At 40.5% G+C, this 25,771-nt stretch overlaps 1 protein-coding gene across 4 annotated transcripts in view; it reads left to right on the top strand.

Annotated features, from left to right (window-relative positions):
* Positions 1-25,771, top strand: part of NALCN (sodium leak channel, non-selective) — a gene marked incomplete at its 3' end in the record, with an annotated part of 232,286 nt that overhangs the window by 65,849 nt on the left and 140,666 nt on the right. For 3 of the 4 annotated variants that reach the window (XM_084234487.1, XM_084234486.1, XM_084234485.1), the window contains exons 9-10: positions 2,080-2,166; positions 9,986-10,117. In XM_084234487.1, coding sequence (XP_084090613.1) covers positions 2,080-2,166; positions 9,986-10,117 — 219 coding nt within the window. The remainder of the gene's footprint in view (positions 1-2,079; positions 2,167-9,985; positions 10,118-25,771) is intronic. The other variant, XM_084234488.1, reaches the window with a different exon arrangement.

Below are 25,771 nucleotides of genomic sequence, written 5' to 3'. Positions count from 1 at the left end.
TGGCAACTCCTGAAGTCTTGAGTCCCTGAGGGTCCTGACTTTGGGCAGCGAATGTCCACCCCACATTGCTGTTGCAGTAATGGATCTAAATGTTGTTTGATGACTCAGAAGAACAAAGAAAAACTGAACATCTTTGCGTTTCCTTCGCTTTATTTCATTCACAGTGACCTTTAGGGAACACTTTAACTTACAATTAAATTGATTCATTTGATTTTGGTCTACTGGAAAAAATAATTTAACAGAGGAAATGAGTCTGCTACTGACAAAGCCAACACATGCCCTGGGGAGCCTTTGTGCCCTGATAAGAGAGTAGGGAGCAAGGACAGAGGGCTTCCAGCTGATGACTGACAGAACCACTTTGCCTCTTCTCCTTAAAAGAAGACTCCCAGAATTTTGACAGAAACTTGAAAAGGCAATTGAACAGCTTCGCATTTGAACCAACTTATGCATCCTTAGAATGATCCTATTCACGAAAGATGTGCTTCCTTCTACCACTAATAATACTTTTTACAGTTCATTCTAAAGGGGCACAGAATCCTGTAAATGGAAAAATGATTTATAATCGACATTTCTGATCAAAGACTTATGTCAATGTGCACCTTCATTCATTGTAAAGATATAAATACGGACTGCGAATTCTGTCTCTCAATAACTCAATTTATTGAAGGCCAGTTTTCGTTCTGTAAATGATCTGTCGCCTCTGCTGCTGGCAGTTTGAAAGTCTGATTATAAATCCTAGGTAATGGGATCTTGGCCTCATCCCATGTTCCATCAGCAGCTACCCTTCAAATATGGGGTCAGACTGAATGGAGGATATGAGTCCATGTGGCAACTGTCAATCTAGGGCAGGAATAAAAGAGTAAATCTGCAATTAATGTCTTTTTTTCAGAAAATAAATATTCCTAAATTCCATCCAGCCCTCCCCACCCCATACATACACCTAATGAGTTAAAAGGAAAATATATTGGGCCTCGCCGGTGGCGCAGTGGGTTGAGTGCAGCGCTGTGAGGCTGTCTGCAGCCTCTGCTGCTGCGGCGCGAGTTTGATTCCTGGCCAGCCAGGGAGCTACCCACATGGTGCAGCAGACCTCTCCTGCCTCGCCCACTGCTCCCCTCAGCAGTATCTTTAGTCCGTCTGCTTGTTCTGCTCCCCGCTCTGTCTCTGGTGAATCCTCTCACCCTCCCACGCCTCTGGCCTGTACCCCCCAGTTCTTGTATAAATAAATAAATCTTAAAAAAAAAAAAAAAAGAAACTATATCCTTGGAAAGCTATTAAGTATAGAAAATCTTCCAGCTGGGTGTGATGTTGACAGATGATTCATCGTTGAGGTGATAGAAGACACCGAGATAATAACTTAAGCATCCAATGACCTCTGTGTCCAATTCTAAAATGTCAGATTTTAGTCCTCTATGCTATCCTAATTTCATCACTTCTGTCTCTTAAGCTAACAGAAACTACGGTTTTCGCTTTATAAGTGCATAAATGTCTGCTGAGCAGATTAATTGTGGCCTATTTAAGGTCATTTTACAAGATGTTTTGACTGATATATCAGTCTCCTACCATTAAAATACCACCAACCTCTTTCACCATGCTTCCTACACATCTTATCTAACCTGAGAATGGTTTATGGGGCATATCCAATAAACAGAGATAAAAATTCACCACTTCTACTAAAACCACACCAGACACAATGCTTTGTAATTTAAATGTTCATTTTCTCCCAAGTCTGACCCATAATAATCTATATCATAGGTATAAAATGCCTCTTCTAAAGTCTTACAGAGAGGACTCTTTGGGTGATTATATGCAAAGCATTGTAAGATAAACAGGACCTGGGACCTAGTAAGTGCTCAGTAAACACAAGCTCCACCATCATTCTTGTTGATATGATTCTTCTTCACTGACGATATTATTCTTCTTCACTTAAGTTAAAATGAATGTAATTGCCGTGACTCAGGATCGAGATTTAAATCTTTAAGAAGACAAATTTTTGATAACAAAAAATACAGAACGCTGAAGACAGAGTTCTTCGTGTTCCCTACTGAGTGTCTCTGACTCATCTTCCTCTTTGTCTTGAAGATGTTTCATGAGGATGCCTCTGGAGGATGGCAGCTGGTGGCCGTGGATGTCAACAAGCCCCAGGGACGCGCTCCGGCCTGCCTCCAGGTGCAGTATCACGCCGTTTACAGACTCACCTAGCCATCGGCCCAGATTCATGGCCCTGTGTTCAGGACAGGAGTGTACTCCATCCTGTATTGCCAGAGCCCATCATGGACTTAGGAAAGCAGTAGGGATTTGGTGAGGCTTTGGTGAATGAAACATTAGGTGAGAGCATGCTGTCCCAAAGTGAAGAATTTGTGGTCATATTAAATTTGATACAAATATTCTTCTACAAAGGCCTGAATGACTTGGAGGTAGGTGGTCTTGATGAGAAGCCCCTGAATTGATTACTCACTGAGTACCTGGGAAGGAAATAATATGCATGGTCATCTGCTGTTCTGCATCTGTAAGCATTCTGGGAAACATGGGGCAGTAAAGGTGCTTCCTTTGTGAAGATCATTGGCCCTGAGCGTGAGGGTGGCAGGTGGCTCCCAGCGTCCTGGGAAGGTTCTTGGTTATTAGCAGATGAGCTGTCAGCCTCTGGCCTCTGGATTTTCTGGTCTGACCATCTGCTCGGAGCTCCTCATGAAATCTGATACCTTCCTTGCTTTCTTTGGGGGCCAGCACTGACCTCTTCTCTTGCCTTGTTCCCCTTCCCTGCCCCGGGATGTCAGCAGCACCCATTCAGAGCCAGGTCCCTTTGACAAGAGCACATCCCGTCCCATATACAAGACAGTGTAGTATTTACACACACCTTGTGCATGTCCTCCCAGATGGTGCTCAGTTTATTAATTAAAAATGTTTTTAGGTTTTTTTTAACCATTAAAAAATTGTATTATCTTTTTATATTTTTTAACCATTACCTTTTTTTCAAGTTAATGTTAGTTTATAACACTGTACATGATTTAGAGGTACAGGTTCACCTCTCCTCAGATGATGTCACCACACCACTCCCACCAGCAATGTACCCCCAGCCCTCCACCATCATCCACTGGACCCCCTCCCCACCCTCTCCTCACCTTTATCTCCCCCCTCTGGTAGCCTCAATTTTGTGGTCATATTCTAGGGTTTGTTTTGGTTAAGTTTTGTCCATTCCTCTATTTTGTTGTATACTTTGGTAGATATCCAAGAGCGGAATTGCTGGATCATCTGGAAGATCTACTTTCATCATTAGGAGACACCCCCCACCCCACTGTTTCCAGAGGGGCTGGGCCAGTCTGTGTTCCCGCCCACGGGGTGCAGGTTCCTTTTTCTCCGCACCCTCCCAACACTGGAGGTTTCTGATCGTTCTGATGTGGGTCCCTCACTAGTGTGCAGAGGCATCTCGTGGTGGTTTTGATCTCCATTTCTCTGATGATGAGTAATGATGAGCATTTCTTCTCATGTTGTGCTGTCAGTCATTCTAGATTACTTATACTACCCAACAGCATGACTGTCGTGTACATAGTAGTGACGCTGTATTGTCTAGACAGAGAAGTCAAGGTGTGGCAGATACCAACCATCATCAGGGGACTGGCCACATAGGACATTTGATCTGCGGTGGGTGGGACCCACAAAGGTGAAACCTGCGGCTGTGGAGGGCAGACCGTGTTGGTCATGGAGATACCAAATGCACTGAGTAGTTAGGGGTGTTTTTACCCCTCTTCAGAATGATAGGCTCTCTGGAGCCATTCATGGAGCAGATAATAGACACCTTTGGTCTGCAGTTAGAAACTACCAATTCCATTCTGTGATGGAGAGACACAAATTATCAGTATAATCATAGCTGTAATTGTAATCATAACGGTAGTCACATACAGACATTCAGGGAAAAGATTCAATTTGGTGCCCCAAGGGTGGTCTTTTCTGTTTTTATAGCAAATGAAAATACACAGGCTCTTGACTTGCAAAACCGCCAGTTCGGGACAGGAGGGCTGGCTGTGCTGAGTTCCTGGCTCGGTACCTGGTGTGAGCTGGGCTTCCTGATGCCACATGTTGCCATGTTTTGTTAATTAATTGAAGGAGGTTTATATTGCCAGGACATTTTTCATGTCTATCCAGTTGTTAATAGAAGTCCTATCATACTTAATAAGGAACTTAACCAAGGTAAATCTTAACACATTCACTCCTGATTTACGGACAATAAGCACATGGCCAGGGGCCCCTGAAATGTCCCTCCCACCCTTGCCCTGCCTGGAATGACATCTTGCTTCTTGCTTCACTTCCCTGGGCCAAGGTGCTGTGATGTAGATCTGTTTCCTTTTCATCCCAAATTGTATATGTTGGACTTCTTTGTATGTTGAATCTGGAAGTAATAAATATCTTGATGTCTTCTAAATAAGAGCAATGAAAAACGCTCCATTTGCAAAGGATTTATTGTAGGTTTATGCACTTGGTCTTTTACATTATGTTCCTGTTCTTTTGCTCATGGCTTGTAGGCAAGATGGTTTCTGAAAATTTCATCTTATAATCACATTGTTCTCCAGATGTTTGTTTTGAAATCTAATACAAATGAAACTCTTAGTGCATGGCCCAAATAGTGTTCAGTGCATGAAATTTGTTTATCAGGTAGGCTGTTTTATTTACTCTAGCAGCAGCTTAAAGATTTGCTTTCTGAGCTGTACTATTCATTACTATTCATTATCCTAATCTATCTGTTGGTCCCTAAGACCTCTCTATTTTGATTTGTTGGATGTTTGCCTACAGTCTCTAGAATCCTTAAGGAATTATTTTATAGGAAAAAAAAATCACTGAACAAATTTAATAGCTATAGCTCCTATGAATTATTTAAACATTTAGATCACTAAAAGTGATATAGTTTAAGATGTTTTTGGCAATCTGTAAGTTTGCATTGCTCTTCTTGAGATTAGTTGTCACTTCCCCTTGATTTCTCATGTTATACCTTCTTACCATGCCATAAGCAACTGATTAGAGCTCACCTGCATTCCTAGACTTTATGGAAAGGAATAAAGGAGCCTTCATGACATCCTCACATGGATGAAAACTTAACACATAGTCTTAGTTTTATCTTCATGAACCCAGACTTGTTTAGATGAGTTCTAATTTTCAAGTTGCAGGCAGGGCAAAGGGAAGCAGATGAGAGTATATCCCCAGATATTGCCAGAATATGCCTGCCTTTATTTGTCATCTCGTATTTTAGTGATTATAGCCTTCTAAAATCAGGCAATTGTGAAATTTTTACCTATTTTATAGGTCACCCAGTTAAATGTGCTACTCAAGCGTTCTCCTCTGTAATAGAGCCTGTCAAGCTTTAACATGCACACGAATCATCTAGGACCTTGTTGAAGATGCAGATACTGAATCCAAAGGTCTGCAGGGAGCCTGAGATCCTGCATTTCTAATAAGCTCACAGGATGCTGCTGGTCCAGGGCCACACTTTGAGTAGCAAGGCCTCTGAACATTCCTGATCCATATTACTGCCTCAGCATGACTCTGTCATAGTCTTTTATTCGTATTTTGGTAATTCCAACTGTCACATGGACAAATCAGTAGTTCTTGGATAAAGCCAAACTTAAGACATTTCAGTTTGGACATGATAAAAATTTGTTTGATTTTTTAAAATGTAAACCAAAATGACATTGCATTTGACATTAAATAACTGAATCCATAGGTGTGATCTAAAGAGACTTATATTAAATTTTAGCTGTATATACAAATATATGTCTGTATTAGTGTAGGCACACATACTGTTACCAGATCCAAGTTTCTGGATTTCTTAGATAAACACATTATATTTTATAAATTGAGCAATACCTATAATTGTTTTAGTGACAAAACTACTCTCAGGAATATTGAATTACAGGCTTAGAGACACAAAAATGAAGCAACTATTGTAGCATTGATAATTACATGCAGAGATGTGTGTTTTTATCTACCTCTATATCTACAAGTATTTATATATTTTACATCCACATTAAATAATACAAATGTGAAAATCTCAAGTTATATTTTATTTTGAGGGAATAACACTTTCCTTTACATTAATTTTTAGAAGAAGAAAAATTTAAGGGTAGAAATTTGGAGCATCCTCTGGATAGGAGTCTAAATATAATATTTCCAGTCCTTCTTCATTAAGGTGACCTTAGTCAATTTCAAACATTGGTTGAACTAAATTGAGTGGAAGTGGCCCATGTTGGTAGCTCTAACTTTAAAACTGAAGTTACTGGTTTAAATATTTAAATTTAGCTACTGCACATACTTATCACCCTAATTCTTATTTAATATTTGAAAGTTATTACTTTGGAGAAAGTCAGCTAAGCAATGGTGATTATAGTGTATCAAACTCCATTGTAAGTGATTATTTTAATGACTCTCTACCAACAGGGACACGTAGACATTCAGACAAAAAACAACCTAATTATAATGACAGCACCAAAGTGAAGCTGTGACAGTTACAGAACCAATTTAAAAGTTTTTTGACAGCCATGGCTAAAAGCTTTGTTTGGACCTTTCAGTAATAACAGTTTACTTAAGACATAAATTCACAGCTAAGGAAAATAGAAAGGGAAAGTTGTGGCTTTTCTGTCATGCAGATAAAGTGGAAATCAGTTGAAATGTTTTTAATAGAACATTATGTTGAAAAGAGTATAGAAAGGGAATAATTGTTATGGAATTTGACTCTCACCAAGCAAGAAAGACTAAATAACAATAAAAATTCTAATGAGAATAGAAACTTGCCAACTGATTTGCTTATCTATATTATGAAGGTCAGTAGTTCCCTGGAGTACATTGGTGGGCATTTACATATGTTGATTGGCAGTTCTGAGATTTGATTTTGTATTACCTATGAAATGAAGTCAAAGGCAAATGGATATAAGAAGGCATCAATCACCATGGTGACACAAAAACTTACTAAATATCTGCTTTTCCCCTGTCTCTGACAGCTCCCAAATTATTAGACCCTTATCACTTTTATTTATCTCTCTTGGTGGGCTCAGTCAAATACGCAGCATGATTAATTCTTTGACCTTGGGCAATTAATTTCTCATTCCTCTACAAAAAAGGAGCTGATTCAGGCCTCCCTGGTGGCACAAGGGGTTAGGATGCAGCCTGTGAAGCTGTCCGCAGCCTCTGCAACACAAGTTCAATTCACATCCGGCCGGGGAACAACCCACATGGCACAGCAGACCTCCCCTGACTTGCCCGCTGCTCCCCTCAGCAGTGTACTTCTGTCAGTCTGCCTGTTCTGTTCCCTGCTCTGTCTCTGGTGACTCCTCTCACACACACACCCCCACACCTCTGGCCTGTACCCCGGCTCTTGTGTGCATAAATAAATAAATCTTTAAAAAACAAAAAGGAGCTGATACTCAGAACTGCATTTATTTTTACTGCCATCTTTATAGGCCAATAGGCAAGTATTGCCCTAAACACTAAACAGATATGGACTCCTAAAATTGTTAACAACCTCTGGAGTAGCTACTATTTTTTCCACTTTGGCTATGAGAAAACCAAGGCACGGGGCAGTTTGAGACAATCACTGTAGCCACAGAGCTCCTAGGGGTTGAGGCTTCAACTCTGCCGGTCTAGTTCAAATCCCAGGTTATTAATGTTGTCTGCAGGTGATGAAGCAAATGTGAAATCACACATGTGGATGCCTGGAGACAGTGGTGCTGCCCAGAAGCAATCCTTTCTCCTTCCCCTTCCTCAGGTTCTGCTTTTTAAGAAAAGATTTATTTACACATGTAAGAACTGGGGTGTAAGCCAGAGGTATGGGGTATGAGAGGATTCACCGGAGACAGAGTGGGGAGCAAAACAGGCAGACTGACTGAAGTACATTGCTGAGGGGAGCAGCGGGCAAGGCAGGAGAGGTCTGCTGCACCATGTGGGTTTCTCCCTGGCCTGCCAGGAATCAACCTCGTGCTGCAGTGGCTGGCAGTAGCTTGATAACGCTGTCCTTAACCCCTGAGCCACCAGGGAGGCCCCTCAGATTCTGCTTTACTTAGGTCCTTGTGGTTGCAAAGACTGAAGCATTCTCAGGTCAGACCGATGGTCAGGACATGTGTCTGTGAGTACTGAGAAGAAAGGGGCCTCGGGGAGGGGCTGTGTGATATGTGGCCCCTGCTCGGGGCCTGGCTCCTTTTATAGATTGCCTTCTCTACCTCCTGCTGCCCAGGACCTTCAGCCACTGCTCTCTCCATGGACATATTTTCTTCCCCACAGTAAGTCCCAGAATGGCCTCTGAACAGACTTGGGTGCAAAGCCTGACTCTGCTGTGTGCATGCTGTGTGACCTCAGGCGGATGACTCAGTCTCTCTGAACTCACTGGGAAAGTGAGCAATGTGTCCCACTGTGGAGGACTACAGTGAGATGGAAAGACATAAAATAGGTCAAATACTGGTAATACGGCCTGAGACATAGTAAGCATTCGCTACACGGCAGCCAGTATAATAATTTACTATCTTTGCCTGCCTGACTTTCTCACCTCAGGGTAAGCAGTAGACTTGAACCAGCAGGCTTGGGTCCTAGTGATGATCGTGGCTCTGCTTTCAGTATTTGTCTGACAGTGGGAAAGTCATTTAATGTCTCTATGCCTCAGTTTCTTTCTCTATAAACATAACCGTACAGGAATAAACCTGGTTCTGCTGCCTGTCGTTACCAAAAACCAACAAGCAGAGACGGGCATTGAACCCACAAGCACTTTTGCTTTTCAGCTCCCTGGCCAGTGACCTGAGAGTACAGTGGGTATAACACCCTGAAGAGGCCGTTCTGCCCTCTCATCTCTAACTGGCCTTTTCATAATGAGTTAGATGAGACCGTCATAAGCAAACAGCCCCCCAGGACAGGCCATCACAGTTGAGGATCCTGGTATTTGTCCCATTCAGCCCCAGAACTTGTTAACAGCTTCTCATTATCTGCTGGCATCATCCAGACACCATGGGGCAGGAATCTCAGCGTAAGGCAAGAGTTTAAAGAAGTTTAAAGAAGACGGATCATGGGGCACGTGTGTGTCCGTGCAGCCCGTGCTCTGTGTGTGCAGATTCCTGCCCTGGGAGTGGTGCCCGAGCTTCCTCCCTACCTCCTGTCATAACTTCCTGGGGATGTTAGGAAGTAAATGAGCCCATTTATGTCAAGCCTGCAGGCTGCTCCAGCACACAGCATACACAGAGATGTCAGTTGTCAGTTGTAGCCTAAGTTTCGTAAATTATTTATGCAGAGGGAACAAAGTTTCAGTTATGCAGCCTGAGTGCTGGTGATCTCCTGTGCAGCCTCAGTGCCTCTGGCCAACAATACTGATGTTTTGCTATGAGGATAGTTCTTACCACAAACATACTACTACTGCTGCTACTACTGTTTAATAACAACAACAGTAATAATGGAGGCAGGAGGAAACTTTAGGAGGTGAAGGAAATATTTATTCCTTAAACTGATTGAATTGTAGCCATCAACTATGCACAAATTCTTCACGTGTCCATCATAACTCAATAAAATGATTTAAAGGAATTATTTATGGAAGTAATAAAGAATAAACTGATTTGGCTTCTTTTCTAGTTTTATGATCATCTCTAAAATCATTTCTCTCTTGACATAGCCTAAATCAGTAATTGTTTTGTGATACAAGCGTTCTAAAAATTCTGTTTCCTTATAGTCACATTAAGGATAAATATTTCCTGACTAACCAGTGGAAATTAAGATCCGAGCTCTTCAGAAGCTAAATAAAGTCTGTTTTCTGCTTTTAACCAAATGTCACTGAAACTAGTTCCCCAACCATCATTTAGCTGCCCAAAGACAAAGACTCTCTGCAGTGACCTTCAGCAGGTTGTCTTAGAAGCTCCGCCTTGTTTGCACACAGCTGCCCCAGAGGTGTTGCAGATAAGGTCTGAGCCCACCGCCACCTCTTACAGCGAGCTTTCTCTCCCCGCTGAGTTCATCTGCTTTGCCTCCGCAGCAAATGATGAGGTCCTCCGTCTTCCACATGTTCATCCTGAGCGTGGTGACTGTGGACGTGATCGTGGCCGCCAGCAACTATCACAAAGGCGAGAGCTTCCGGAGGCAGTACGACGAGTTCTACCTCGCCGAGGTGAGCACTTTTTGGGGTTCAGACCACATTTCAAAGTAACAGTGCATCTCCAGTATCTGTTGTCAAGGAGAAAATGAATTTCAATGTATTAATTATTTGATTGCTATCAACACTGACTCCCCGTTTGCTTCTTAAGTGTTTCCTTTGGTCACAGTGCGGCTTGATGGCCTGACTCTGTGGGCCCCATGGGCCCACCCCAACTCTGCTGCATTGCCAAGGTAACCCTTCTGCCCCATCTTCTCTGGCAATCTTGCTATCTCCCTGCCACCTCTCCATTTCTCTCCCTTTCTTATCTTATGTTAGTCTGTTTCCTACCATGTGTGAGCGAGTGCAGATTCAGAAGACGGTGACTAGGCAAGCCAGCCCACTTACCAAGGGGGGCTGGAGGGAAATTAAAAGACACTGTCAATAAATGCTGTGCTCGAAAATGTACCATGGAAGGGTGTGGAGGAATGGGCCAAGGGGTTAGTTTGATAGTGGTGTTTGGTACTAGGACCACAGTGGAGGGTGCTGTGTATGTGCAGATATTGAAGTGACAAGCTGGATTCCTGGGGCTGATACAGTAGTATAAACCAGTGCTAAGTCAATTAAGTATGTGTGTGTATATATATATGTGTATATATATACACACATATATATATACATGTATTTACATATAAAAATGTACACCCCATATATATATATATATATATATATATATATATATACACACACAATATATGTGTGTGTGTGTGTGTGTGTGTGTGTATATATATCAATATATCTGTATGGGTGTATATACATACACACATACACACACACACATACCCCAGCTATATATACCATATATAGAAAAAGACCTAAAAATGACAAAAAATTATGTCGGATCAGAAGAAGGTGCTTTACTAATCAAATAAACATTTTCTAGCACCCTTCTTACTATACTGGAGCTTCAGAATAATACTTTATTGGTTGCATATCTTTGTTAAAATTTATTCTTAAACATTTTTAGTAATTTCTAGAGGCCATTATGTTTTTTTTTTTCCAATTGTAAGCACTTAGTTTAAAATATACCTCAGAATTTAATGCTTACATATTGATGGAAAAATAAATTGACATAATTTTTAGAAACCCATTCATCACCTAAGAGAGGCAAAAAAAATCATGATTTGATTATCTGTATTAAAAAGGCATTTTTCACATAGGAAACCAATGTGCCATGCAGTTGCATTCTCTTAGACGTCCAGAATTCTCCCAATGCATTTAAAAATAAATTCGGTTAATAGAAACGCAATCCACCGAGACATAAACTTTCCAGAAAAAGAATCAATAATTACACCTATTAGATACAAGCATCTGTGTGGCTCTCAAGAGCTGTGAGGAATCAGGTATGAATTCTCCTCTTCATGGAGGTTTGTTTTCTATAACCAAGTGTCTTTAGTACTACTCTGCCACTGACTTAGAGCTGGGCAAGCGCCATGTGGTATGCGGAAGTTATAGTTAGCAAGAAATACAGACAGTCAAGGATAAGCTCTTTGTGCTGTGGACACCGAATGCCACGAGCTCATGGAGAAAATATATCCAGCCAACCCCTGAAAAATTGGGAATAATTTTGTGCAAATGCAGCACACGAAGATTGGGTTATCAACAAAACAGGTGACCGTAAACCAATGTTAATAGTGGCAGGTGAATTTCTACACAGGCATCAAGGTTGAAGGGATCGCCATCCAGTGATTTCTGTGTGACCTGTGAAGTAAGAGCAAGCTCTGTGTCCAACCAGATGATGAGTCAGTGAGGTGGAAGCTTATGGGAAAAACAGGGAGGACATGGGTGTTGTGGAGAGTGCAGAAAAGCTAATTAAACATACTTCAGGTGCAATGCTGAAGATAGGCTGAATCTTGAGACAATAAACTCAGAGTCTACAAGTCAATGCGGGATTGTATTTATACAAAAGAAAGGTCGTTTCCTCTTCAGAGAAGTTTCTTTTTAGCTCTTCTACTCATTTTTTTTTTTTTAATTTTCTAGAGGCATGTCTTATTTATTTATTTATTATTTGTTTGTTTGTTTGGTTTATACATGCACTGGGTACAGTCAGAAGCGCAGGAGGGTGAGAGAATTCACCAGAGCCAGAGCAGGGAGCAGAGCAGGCAGAAGGACCGAAGTACACTGCTGAGGGGAGCAGCGAGCGGCAGGAGAGGTCTGCACACCATGTGGGACCCTCCTCCGGTGGCCGGGGAGCAGCCGGGGATCGAACCGGCGCCGCAGAGGCCGCAGGCAGCTTCGCAACCCAGCGCTCAACCGCTGCGCCACCGGGGAGGCCCTCTTCTACTCATTTTTTGACTGGATTATTTTCTTTGTTTTTGTTGAGTCTCATCAGCTCTTTGTAGATTTTGTGATCAGTCCTTTATCATTAGTGGTGTGTGCAAAAATGTTCTCCCAGTCGGTGGGGTTTCTCTTTGTTTTTGTTTTTGTCTCTTTTGCTGTGCAGAAGCTCTTTAATTTGATGTAGTCCCAGCTGGTGATCTTTGCCTTCACTATTACTGCTTTGGGTGATATGAACCCAACTGCCCAAAAACAGATGACTGGATCAAGAAAATGTGGTACATATACACCATGGAATATTACTCAGCATTCAAAAAAGATAAACACATGCAGTTTGCAGCAACATGGATGGCGCTGGAAGGGATCATGCTCAGCGAAATAAGCCAGAAAGAAAAAGAAAAATACCGGATGGTCTCACTCATAGCAGGAATCTAGAAAACTTAAATAAGGGACCAGGAAAATGAATAACTATAAGAATGCGAAAATCAAAATCAACAAAAAACTATGAACCAGAGACACTCTATGGGGGGAGGGGGCAAGGTGGGGAGGGATTGGGGTCAAAATAAGAGGGTCACAATTGTATGGGGAATATAAAAATTTAAAAAAATTATATAAAATAAAAATTAATTAATTAAATAAAATGGGGAAAAAAAAAAAAAGAAAGGTCGTGAAGGCAACATGGAGACTGATCCCGCTTTGGATGCTTCCATGCTGGTGGAGATGAGACTGGGATAGAGAATGGGGGGAGCAGAGGATTTGAAATTTTGACCCTGTGGTCTAGTTTATATGAAAAGAAGTGAAAACAAGAGGAAAGTGCAACATCAGAGGGAAGGACGCAGAGTCTCCATCGGGCTGAAGAGCAGGCGTGGTTGAGGTGATGGGGAAAGGAGCTGGGTCAGCGTAGGATGCAGAGTCACAGTCCCACGGTAATTCTAGTGACTTATGATGAAACCCAGGATGTTGCATGGATGCAGGAGGCTTAGCCAGGGAGGTGGCGCCAAGGATGCGTGGCAAGGAACTATCAAGCTAACATGCGGGGTGACGTCACAAACAAGAAGTCATTTCGCAGTGGCTGGTTGTCAGGGAAATGCTGTGCTCAGAAACCTGAAGGAGAGAACGGAGCAGCTGCTGAACGCATCTCAAGGGTGTGGGAATTAGGTCTGGGCACCTTCCTCTCCCCATTTTGTCCTACTTGGGCAGCTTGAGCCTCCTCTTCTGGGAAGGGCTGTGGGGGAGTCAGGTGTTTGGGGCAGAACCAGCTGAGGCAAGGACATAAGTGGCAGAGTCCGTGACGAGAGATGGAGGAGGAAGAATAGAGTCTGTAACACATGAATGAGACCCCAAAGGGCAGGTGAAGGCTCTGCTTGCCCAGAGGTGGGAAGATCAGTGAGGTAGAAAATTACGCAGTAGCATTGGATCAGAGGTTAAAGGACTGATGACAGAAACGCCTGGAAATGGAAAAGGAAGTGGTTGTGCTTGTCTCTGTGGGAGAGGTGACCTGTGTCAGCTCAGGGAAGCCTGGACACTAGAGATTACATTGACATTTCTTTTGTGCCCAGCCCAAGGTACTAGGTCAGAGGAAATCAGTCCTCTAGAAATAACACATAACCTTCTGATGGGAGTGGAGGAACAGAACAGACCCCCCGCCCCGGTAAATTTCACCTAACTCTTTCACATATAAAATGAATGTCTTTCCTTATGTCTTTATGCATGCTGCTGACTTATGACCACACTGCAAGAAATTCCAGCAAAAATTTAAGTAATTTAATATAGAATGCACTGATACTAGTTAAGCACACTGGTGGAATCCAGGGGTGGTTGATAAACTTTCGTCATATTTCTTTTTGGTATCTAATATTTAAAAAAAAAAACTGAAAGATAGGACTGTATAGTAGAATCTTTAAACAGAGCTGGGAGGGTGATGCCTAAAGAAATTAACAGCCAACACACCCAAGACCCCTGGAAACACTTGCCAGAGCTAACGAAGCCAGGGGAGATCCAGGAAATGCCCAGAGGGGTGAAGGCAGTCCCCCACCCCAACATAGAGGCAGACCTGTATACTCCAAGGAGAGTAAGAAGCACCAGTGCGGGGTTGGGGGGAGGCAGACACCTGCCCCCACCTGCCTGGGCTGATAAAACTATACCTCAGGAGCACAGTAGAGGGGCAGTGACTTAGAAACTCCTGCCTGTACTGAAAACCAACACCCCAGAAGTGCCTGCACAGTAAACCCCAAAAAGGGATGGAGTGAGGACCCTCCTGTACCCCCATTTAAGCCAGGAGTATCCCACCTTCCCTCACAGTTGTGTTGTTTCTTCCATAGATTTTGCCCTCCCTGGCCTCATCCTGGGTGCACTGTCTCTAAATCAACTTTGCTTTGCTTTGCTTAACAATGGTTTTGAATTCTTTCATGGCCACAGTCAAGGACTGAGGAACCCCAAAACACAGAAACTTCTGGGAAACCCCAAACCTCGCAAGAAGTCTAGCTTCTGTTATGTGTGTGTTCACTGCTGTCTTCTTTCTAAAGCCCCAAAAGTAAATTTAATTTTAATAGACTAGGGTAGTGGTGATTCAGTTCACTTAAAAAAACCATGAAGACATTGATTTACTCTTGAGCTACTGAAAACTCAAAATTAGGGCCACTTCTATTTTATTGATTTTGGGCATCTAGATTTCTCAGAGTATTTTTGCTCTTTATTCACCTCTCTGTGGTGAAGTAAGTCAAAGTGATTTGTTTCAAACTTTTTCTAGAAGAGCCAAATAGTAAACATTTTAGGCTTTTTGGCCCCTATGCTCTCTCTCAACTATAGTAAAATTTTATTTATGAGCAGTGGGCTTGATTTTGGTTTAATCTCTAGATACAGAGTTAACTAACATCCTCCTGTATTGAGTTCTAGTATGTTAATATTAAAACAATAATACCTACGATTTTTGCAGATTCTAGTGTGTTGTCAAGTTTTTGAAGGAATTATCTCACATTTAATCTTCAAAATAGCTATAATAACAGCAATTCATGTTTATGGACTTGAATGATACAGTATTTAAGTCAATACCAGTTATGCATTATTCTGAAAAGTTTATTTTTCAAATAGATCACAGAAGACCATGAGCTTTTAAAGAAGTTGTTTCTTGGGTTCCCACATATTCTAGAATAAATTACTTTGAAAATCCAAAATAAACCTCTCCACCCTTAGGAATCAACTTGCATTCTTAAAAAACATCCTTTAAGCATAATTTAAGCTGCTTAGCTTCTGTTGTGAAGCTGGATACTTGTTTTGCTACTTTGGATTAATTAACCTAAATTTAGAATTAGTTAAGAAATAGGAAAAACTTTTCTTTGTTTTCTAGACTGTGCACAAACATAAAGCAATCAAAATTGATTTTCTTTTGTAAGAAATTTAATTTTGATCTAAGAGAATGCATTATTATTGCTCTTAGGGAATACATTATTATTAACATTTTACATAAAATCATTTTCATAATGAGCATAATTACTTTAAAAGTGTATATTTTTATTTTTCCAACAATAAATAAATAAAAGTTGAGTAACGTTTTCTGTTGTTGTGGAAAAGTATATAAATATATATCATTTGATGGTACATTTAGCAGAAATTTATCACCAATGTCTTATGCAAGAAGATTAACAATTTTAACAAAATTCCACTTTAAAGACACTAACAAATTGATGCTTGTTGGAAGGCAATTCTAGCAAGAAGCCAACTGGGTTATAGCCCAAAATCAGCCCAGGCATTGTTCTGATTTCCCAGGTAAGCTCTGATTTACTCTGGGCCCACCCAAATGCAGAGCTCAGCCTCTTTCAGCCCCAGGCACTAGGTTTTAAAGAGGTAATCACTTTCACTATTGCACACAGAAGGGAGAAGAGGAAATCTGTGCTCTCTATCTCTCAGCATATTAAGCCCCCCACTAAGAAACACCTTTTCTCTCAAGTGTTTCTCTACCTCCTTTTTATCCCCTCCCATAACTCTTCTCCTAGTACCCAGCCAGACAGGCAGACAGGTGCTGCCCCTTTCATGCACAGCAATTCCACTCTGCCCCAGACTTGCTTACCCTGCTTGTTCTTTACCCAGTACAACAGAAGGCCCTTGGAGGATCTACATTCTTCAGAAAGATGTCACTGCACTCTGCACTTTTCAGTCACACTTGGTTACCCTTCACTGTGTCTTTCTTCCAAATATCTACAGTCTCCCAGCAAAGAATTCACTTGAATATAAAATCCTTCATCTCATTCCATTTATAAAGACAGTAGGCAGAGAGGAAGGCATACCTAATGCCCATTTTTAACTGCCAGGTGTACTAGGTGATGAGAAATCAGAAGTGGATAAAATGAGAAGAACACAGCCATAAAACTTTAACTTCAGGAATTCTTTCTACTCATTTTTACATCTTCATCTTTCTCCAGGGATTTCTACAACTACTATGAATTTAGTTCTGTGAGAATTTTGAAAGATTATTTGGTATGAATGAAATGCTTGATCACACTATACCTGAAGTTGTAGGAATGAAGTGATTTATCCAAGTTATTTCAGTGAAGTTAGAAGAAACTAGATAGAACACTTTTGAAGTCAGTATTTGTCTCCACACATCACATCTATATGAATAGTTTTAGTTACCAAATCCATGATGTCAATAGATTCAAAATCATTTTCTATTGCAGTAGGGAGTTAAAATATTTGTAAAGTTGTCTTTTCAGAGCTGATAAGAGTCATAATATGCCAAAGGAGCTAGATTTCTTTCAGAGGATAGCTTGAGAATTAATGTAGCTTCTAAAAGGAATTGTTGGTGAATCAAAAGATACTAAAATTAAGTTCATTTTACATTTGGTCAGGGTTAGATTTTTCATGTCAGGTATACCTAGGATATCAAATGCAACTATATCCTCATTTTATTACCTGTAACTAGTTGGTCAGATTCTTTTTTCTATAGTGCTTTCCTTATTTTTCCTCATTTGAACAACTTCTCCTTGAAAACTTTATCTAGTATCTCATACATTTCCACATAGACAGAAAAGGAATAATTGATATTTATGTGTCAACCACCCAGCTTTATCACAAAATAACAATTTTCATGTTTGGTCTAGACTTTTCTATAAAACATTCTAAATAAATGTTTTTTTACATAAATAAACACTATCAATAGAGGGAACACTTCCTGTGTGTTCCTCCCTGATTTCATCCTTCTAAATCTACAAAGAAACATATTCATCACCTTTTTAAAAATTTATTTATTGCTATAGAAGTACCATTGTTTTATATTCTTGCTAGTGTTTTGACAGTATAGCATCTTCCCTTCCCCCAACACATATGATCACACTGAGGCACCCATAATCCTCCACCATGGTCCATTGTGCTCCCCCCAATGGCCCCTCCCCCTATGAAAGCTGTAGATCTATAGTCATTTTTCAAGGATTGATATTAAAGTTTCTCTTTGACCTTTTGTTTGGTTTTTCTATATTCCACCTATAAATGACACCATCCATTTTTCAACTTACTCTCTCTGGCTTATTTCACTTAGCGTAGATTAATCATTCTTATTTCATTGATCATTCTTACTTGTTTTTGAACAGTAAAAAATGTCAATAAGCTGTTTTTTTCTCTCATTATTATATTTGGGAAATAATTCACACTGATACCTGTGACATTTGTTTATTCTGTATATAATAATGGTGACTATTTCATTTGCGTCCAGTCCTTTAATATTGAAAGCACTGCTTCAGTAAACATTATTGTTTGAGTTTTTATGCAAAATTTAGGAGAGTTTTTCTAGATCATATACCTAGACTTGAAATTGCCAGATTGAAAGATATGGTCACATTCAACTTTGCTGGATAATGCTCAATTGGACTTATAGGAGCATGTACCAATTTACATTACTGCCAGCAATGCACATGAGCCACCCTACTTCATGCAAAAGGGAGAAGGGAAGGGGAGGAAGCTGGGGGGCTGGGGGAGAATACAATGGACTGTGGTGGAGAATTATGGGTGCTTTGGTGGTGGGAGAGCTACAGGACCACACCTGAGGAGGGAAATCCTCTACTGTCAAAAAATTAACAAGGATGTAAGAAAATGATATTTCATTTAAAAAATCAAACATCTTAAAAAGTATTAAAATAAAAAAGAACAAATACTAAAAAAAAATTATGTTAAAGGTTTTCAATTTTCTGTCAATCTGATATAATTACCATAGTTTTAATACCCATTTTCTTGATTATCTTGGAGGGTTGACTTTTCCTTCATAGTCTATGACCAGGATTTTCCTCTCCTATGAGTTTACCTGTTCAGATCCGGGCAAGATTAATTTTTCACTTACCTGGTGTCATGCAGTGCAGACTCTTGTCCCAGGTATAGCTTTCTCAATTTTTATTTGCTGTCTTCTGCTCCATGGGAGTTATTAATTCTAACATTATAAGATTTAACCCTCTTTTGTTTTTTGTATCTTGTCTACATCAAGTCTAAGAGATTTAAGTTGTGTTTTTCCATTTCACTCTCTAATACATTTGGAATGAGGAGGAGTCCAAATTTCCCCCACATCTGCACAATTGTTCTTTTAGATTCATTGCAAAGTGTCATTTCCTCACTTTGTAGTGCCACCTCTGTCAGTTCTGAGGTTCATACATATGCATGAGTCTGTTTCTGGATGCCTTGGTGTGGGTGTCTGCATGCCTAACCTTTAGCTGAAAATATATTATCCTAAATAACTATTCCTTATAATAAGCCTTGCTATCAGTGCAAACACACTGATATTGGTATTCTTATTTTATGTTCTTGACCTTGCTATTCTTGCTGTACATTATAAAAATTTAGCCAGTTTTGATCGTAAGATTTAATTGCTATTAAGGACATCTCTATTTAGTTATTCAGGTCCTCTTTAAGATTTTTTTCTTTTTTTTCTTTTTTTTAATAAAGATTTATTTTATTTATTTATACAAGCACTGCATACAGTCAGAAGCGCGGGAGGGTGAGAGAATTCACCAGAGCAGGGAGCAGAACAGGCAGACTGACGAAGTACACTGCTGAGGGGAGCAGCGGGTGGCAGGAGAGGTCTGCAAGCCATGTGGGGCCCTCGCCCGGCAGCCAGGTATCGAACCAGCGCTGCAGAGGCTGCGGGCAGCTTCGCCACCCTGTGCTCAACTGCTGCGCCACCAGGGAGGCCCCTCTTTAAGATTTTTTTCAATCATGTTTTGTAATTTTCCCCAAAGGCCTATATTATCTTCCATTGAATTTATTTCAAGATATGCAGTAGTTTCTTTTATGGATGACATTTATCTCTTTTTAAAAAGATTTATGTATTTATTTATGCAAGAAATAACTGGAGTGCAGGCCAGTGGTGCAGGGTGGGTGAGAGGATTCAGCAGAAACAGAGTGGGCAGCAGAACAGTCAGATTTACTGAAATACACTATTAAGAAGAGATAGGGGAGGTCTGCTGCACCATATGTGGGTCAGCTCCCTGGCGGAGGGTGGAAATCAAGCCACAGTATCGATAGCACTGATAACCCCTACAGCACCAGGGAGGCCCCTGAATGACATATTTTCTATTAGATTTTACTTGATTATTAGTGAGATACTGCAAATTAATTGTTATAATTTTTATATAAATTTGCTTGGAATTTCTATGTAGGTGATGATATCATCTAAAACTAAGGAGAGGGTCTCCCCTGGTGGCGCAGCGGTTGAGCGCTGGGCTGCGAGGCTGCCCGCAGCCTCTGCAGTGCCAGTTCGATCCCCGGCCACTGGCGAGGGCCCCACAATAAACAAACAAACAAACAAACAAACAAACAAATAAATAAATAAATAAATAAAAATAAGGAGATTTTGTTTCTTTTGTAGTAAATTTTTCTTCTTTTATTGACGTGGCTGGGGTTGTAGAAAATGCTGGAGAGAGAAAGTGATGTGGACATCCTCTGTTTGTTGCTTTTTCTGACATTAATGCTTATTTCATTATTAATATTGTTTGTTTATAAATTTTTATAGATATCTTTTATCATGTTACTTCTAAGCCTACACTGCTAAGAGCTTTTTCATGATGAGTTACTATTATCCAAAGATCTTTCTACATCTGTTGAAATGACTGCAGAGTTTCCCCTTTAATTTCTTTTTGGAACATATGGGAATAATAGGTTCTCTGATGCTGAACTACTTTAGATGTTTGAATACTTGATTTTGCTGCATTGATTTGAGTACCCAAATTCAATACGCGGTCACGTATTAGGGATTTTTGACTCTGTTCATAAGGGTAGCTGTTCTGTGATTTGCTTGTCTTTTACTTTGTTAGTCTGCTTTTGTTAGGAAGGTTACACTTCCCTGCAAAATTGAAGTAGATTTCTTTTCCTCTTTGTCTCATCTGTGAAAGAGCGCATACATCTCCGGAGAATGCCACATGGGCCTGGTGTGTCTGCGATGGCACCCTGGTGGGGAGGAGGAAGAGACTCTGATTAAAGGTTATTTTATGGTTTATTGGCTCTGGGTTTTATTGTCTGATATTTGTTGTATTGTTTTCAGGATTTTTATAATCTCCACTGTATCTGAAGGTGTCCTCTTTTTATTGCCAATATTGTTTATTTATACCTTGCTTTTTAATAGAAGTACGATGGCTTCTGACACTACCACCAGGAGCTAGGCCAGACCTCACTGTGAAGGGCTGTGCCCGCAGCAGCACTGTCTCCCCTCAGACACCGGCTGCAGCTCAGGGGCTCTGAGGGTCACCCTTACAGGTGACCAGCTGGCCACCCCCCAATTATATAATTCACTGGAACGACACAGAACTCAGTAGCTGCTGAACCTGCATAACTTTTCTGTGATAGCAAAAAGCAAACAGATCAGAACCAGCCAAAAGGAGAGACTTGTAGGATGAGGTTTGGGAGGGTCCCGAATGTGAAACTTCTGGAGTCCTGTTCCCATGAAGTCAGGACCGGCACCTTCCCAGCACACTGACTCATCACAAATTGCACATTGTGCATTTACACACACACACACTCTCTCTGTCTCTCTGTTTCTCTGTCTCTCTCTCTCTCTCTCTGTCTCTCTGTCTCTCTCTCTTTAGGTATTGATAGCAGGGGCTTGATCGCCCCATGAGCTTTGAGTCCAGGAATTTTACTGGGGCTTCACTGCTTGGTCATGACTGATTGGATCACTGCCTGTGGACCTGATCTCAGTCTCCAGCTCCCTTCAGAGGTCAGGCTCAAATCACGTGGCCAAAAGCCCTGACTCTCTAAATCACTTGGATATATCATGACTCACGTAGCTGTGCCCCCTCCTGGGTGTCTTGGCATCAACAATTTGGAGACTCACCACAGGTAACAAAGATGCACCTACCTTTTAGCAGATTCCAAGAATTGAGAGACTGAGTCCCAGGAACCTAGGACGAAGACCAGCTGCATTCTTTGTTACAGCAAGAGCTATATATATATATTTTTGGTTCAAAGAACCATCTTTTAATTTTGTCGATATTATCACGCTGTACTCTCTGAAAATTGTTTGTTCCCGATAGTTTGCATTATTGGTTCTATTTCTTTGTTATCTCTTAGCTCCTGCTCTTTATTATTTTCTCCCTTTCGTGTATCTCTCAGGGCATCCTAAACTTCTTGGGCAAAATTAATTTTCTCTAGAGTGAATTCATATTCTGACTTAAATTATGTTGCCTTTCCTATCAAATGTCTTCATGCTTTTTAAAATTTCAACGTGTGGACTCATCTTACTTGGAGATTTTATTGTTTCTCTTTCTCTCCCTGTGTGATCACCCCTACTCACTGGGTGACAGTGTAGTTACCTTTGCCCCAACCCTGCTCCCCCAGCTAGAACCAGGTTTTGTTCAGTGTCATTTGGAGATATCACATCTCTGGCTGCAGGTCAATAAGAGAGCTTGATCTGATCCTTTGTGCAATGATTTCTCCTTCCTCTCTAGGAACGCAGCTTCCTAGAAGTCTTAACCCATATAGCCAGTTCCATTATCCTCTCCCTCCCAGAAGAGTGCTGGTCCAGGCCTTGTCTTCAAGCCATGAAGATTCTCTTTACCCCATCAGGGGCACTTTGGTCCCCTCGCCTTAACCCAGCACATGTCTCTGCTGCATTTCTGATCAACAGAGGGTCAACTTTGTTCAGAAGCCCAGAATGTCTCTGGTTTCCTACTTTTCTGTGATTTCTACATGTTTGAAGTAGAAGGACTTCCATAAATCATGGTGTCACTTTGCCATCTTGTGGGAAATCATCTTTTCTAGAAAAGTAATTTCTGTGTCATCTGAAGACATTCGGTTTTGTGATATTTGTTGAAGTGAAATTAAATAAAAGAGCCATTCATTTCAGTCCCAACAAAATCTGACATCTGCATTTCAGTTCATTGATCACAAAAATGACCAAATAAAGAAAGTAACTGATCTTGCCATACCAGCAGCCTTCATTTAATTTCATTCTCTGGGAATTAATCAGTGTTCAATTTCATTTTCTGGGAAACTTTAATCAGATAAGTTTCTTCTAACAATGACTTTTTGGTGTGCTCCCAAAGTATTTGGGCATCATCATGATAGGTGAAAAATAATATAATAATGACCCCTTTGACTATTCACCTATCCACCTCAAAATTTGCTCTTTATATATATTACTAAAGGGACACTGCAGACCAAGATTTACAGATGCTTCTAGAATAATGCAGTCCATCTTTAATTTTTGTGTTGTATCCAAATATTATTTAGTAGAATTACCTGAGCTGAGTTTATTGTGAATTGTGTCCTTAACCTTTTGTGATTAATATGCATTCACTTTCTGATGAATGCCTGTTATGCTCCTTTGAAATTGTGAAATACAGACTGTAACCTGAATCTTGGGTAAGATATTTCAAACATCTTTCCACCTATGGGCAGAATCTCTAACATTTTATGATCTCGAATCTGCATAGCACAATCAGCTCATTTATAATTTGTCACTTATAAATGTTCATACATTATTCATTAAATTAAAAGGGCAGAACAATTTCCATTGTTACATTTATGTTAAGCATGTCATTTTCTGTTCAGTTGTTTTTCTCCTTAGCTTCAGAATTTGGCAATCATCTTCTTGTTTTACCTGCTAACCTCACAAATCCAATTACAAGTTCTTTAGGAAAACAAGTACTTTTTAACTAAGTTTTTGTGCTTTTCACTCTAAAAGAAAATCCTTTCACAAGTTATGTGCTGACCTGAAAACGAATATAATACTGTTGCTTAGAACAATTACTTAATTTTTAAATCTTTGTTGCCTTATTGATAATTTTCTTGAAGAGAGGTTCTCTAGTATATATTATATTGCATAAGTATTTTTATACAATGAAAATTTTTAAAAAGCGATACTAAACACCAAAAGATGTGGTGTTTAACCTGCACTTCCTAAACTAGTTAAAACCTCTGATGGTGACATCAAAACCCGATGTATCTATCTAGAGAGTGCATTGTCAAAGTAATTAATTGTATTCTTGGGAAGGCAAGAAAACACTTTTTTTATACAAAGCAGAGATAGATATAGGGTAGATATAAACAGTTATACATGTGTGGTATTAAAATTCCATGTGGGTTACTGATTAGGAGCGAAATATCAGGAAAGACTTCTTGGAAGGAGGTGATTAAAAAAAAGTTGGAAATCCTGCTTTAAAAAAATTATAAGGAATAAAATATTAAATTGTGTTTGAGTGTTATATCCGACTTTTTCAAATCATGGAAAAGAAGTATTTCTAGAAAATATATGACATGTATGCATCTGGGCTTAACTCTGAGAAAGTCAGTTTCCACTCATGAGTCTTTTTATGTGTATTTGTCTGTAAGTGTTCTTCATTTTGGGATTGGTATTGCTGTTGTTCTCAGAGAATGAGAGTGCTTGTTAGCTTGTGACAATTTCCAAATTATGCTTAAAAGGAGGTTTTTGATGCCAGGAGAATTGGAATTAGGAATTCTACTAGGAAAATCAGTGGGAATATGGAGATAAATACATATATAGTTGTATAATAGTTCTCTAAATCTTTTTTAGTACTTTTTGGTGTATTTGCAAAGCATATAGTTTTCCCACAGAGCAAATAAAAATGCAAATGGATCCAGCTGCATATTTTATTATGAATTATGATCATTTAAACAGATCATTCCATCTGTCTTTTTGATAGCAAATGCAAAGTTAGTAAAGTGATTAATTGTATTTATATATAATTAGACAATCTGTGCAGATGTATTTCAGGCTTTTATTAGTAGTTCCCTATTTTTTGAAAAAATATATTAAAATATATTATATCCCTCCTTTTGGGATAAAACTCTTTGGCTTAAAATGAGACTAGAGAGAGGGCTGGAGGGCTGGGTGCCCTTGCCTGCCCCCTCTGCTAATGGCCAGGGTTCTATAGGTGGGGTGTTCCAGATGGACACCTCTGAGTTTCAGTTTCTCCAAAGATCCCCGAAAATGCCTGGGGGAGAGAACAGGTCCTGGACATCCTGGCATTATTGCAAGACCGGATGAGGACTCCAGATCATCTCTGATTGAGACCTGTGGTCCTGGAGGCTGCTGCTCAGCCACAGAGAGCTCTTCCTTCCCTGAGAAGGTGTTCACCTATCCGTCGGGGTTGCCTATATCCGGGGATCCTCGAGGACCACGAAGGGAATGTCCAGCAGGAAGGGAATGTCCCTAGGAGCTGTGTGAGGCTCTGTGGGGGGCTGGGGATGGACTCCAGCAGCCCCTGGGGAATCCTGACTCTGAACAGCTTCCTCCAGATGCCCAACATGGGGGGTTTTAGGTCATTGACACAAAAAACACAGCACCTTCCACTGCCCCTCGTTGGCCACGATTCAGGAAGCATAAAAGATAAACACAAAACAGATGGCCATGAGCAAGCACAGAAAAATTATCCCACACAAAGGGATCAAGAAATTGAGGGTGAAACACAGAAATCCAAGATGTCTTCTATTATAGGAGTCTCTTGGTCAAGTAGAATTGAAGGGAGAGAGAGCTCCTTGTGTGTGTGTCAAGGATGGATCATTAGGGCACAAGAGAAATTTGCTGAAATTTTCAAGAAGTGAGCTGAGAAGGGCCATGGTCATTCACGAGAACTGACTATAAATGTGGAAGTTCAAGTGGAAAACATTCCTTCAAGGAAACAGTAGACATCACGTGAGGGAGTCAGGGAGTGTAGCCCTCAGAGGTGGGGGGTGTCCCTGAAGGAAAAGGGAAAGGAGGGCAGAAAAATGATCATAAATGTCAGAGGAAAAGTCTCTTAAACTGAGGAAAAGCATAAATCTGTGGGTTGAAAGACTCACCGCCTCCGCAGTGACAAAATGAGGAGAGAGAAGGTTCCTAGGCACAGTCGGGCAACCACACATGACAAAGCTTTTTATTTA

Source organism: Talpa europaea (genome assembly GCF_964194135.1).
Source record: "Talpa europaea genome assembly, chromosome: 6".
In the NCBI taxonomy this organism is placed as follows: domain Eukaryota; kingdom Metazoa; phylum Chordata; class Mammalia; order Eulipotyphla; family Talpidae; genus Talpa; species Talpa europaea.
The sequence above is the reverse complement of the archived record's forward strand: the minus strand, read 5'-3'. Positions and strand labels throughout refer to the sequence as shown.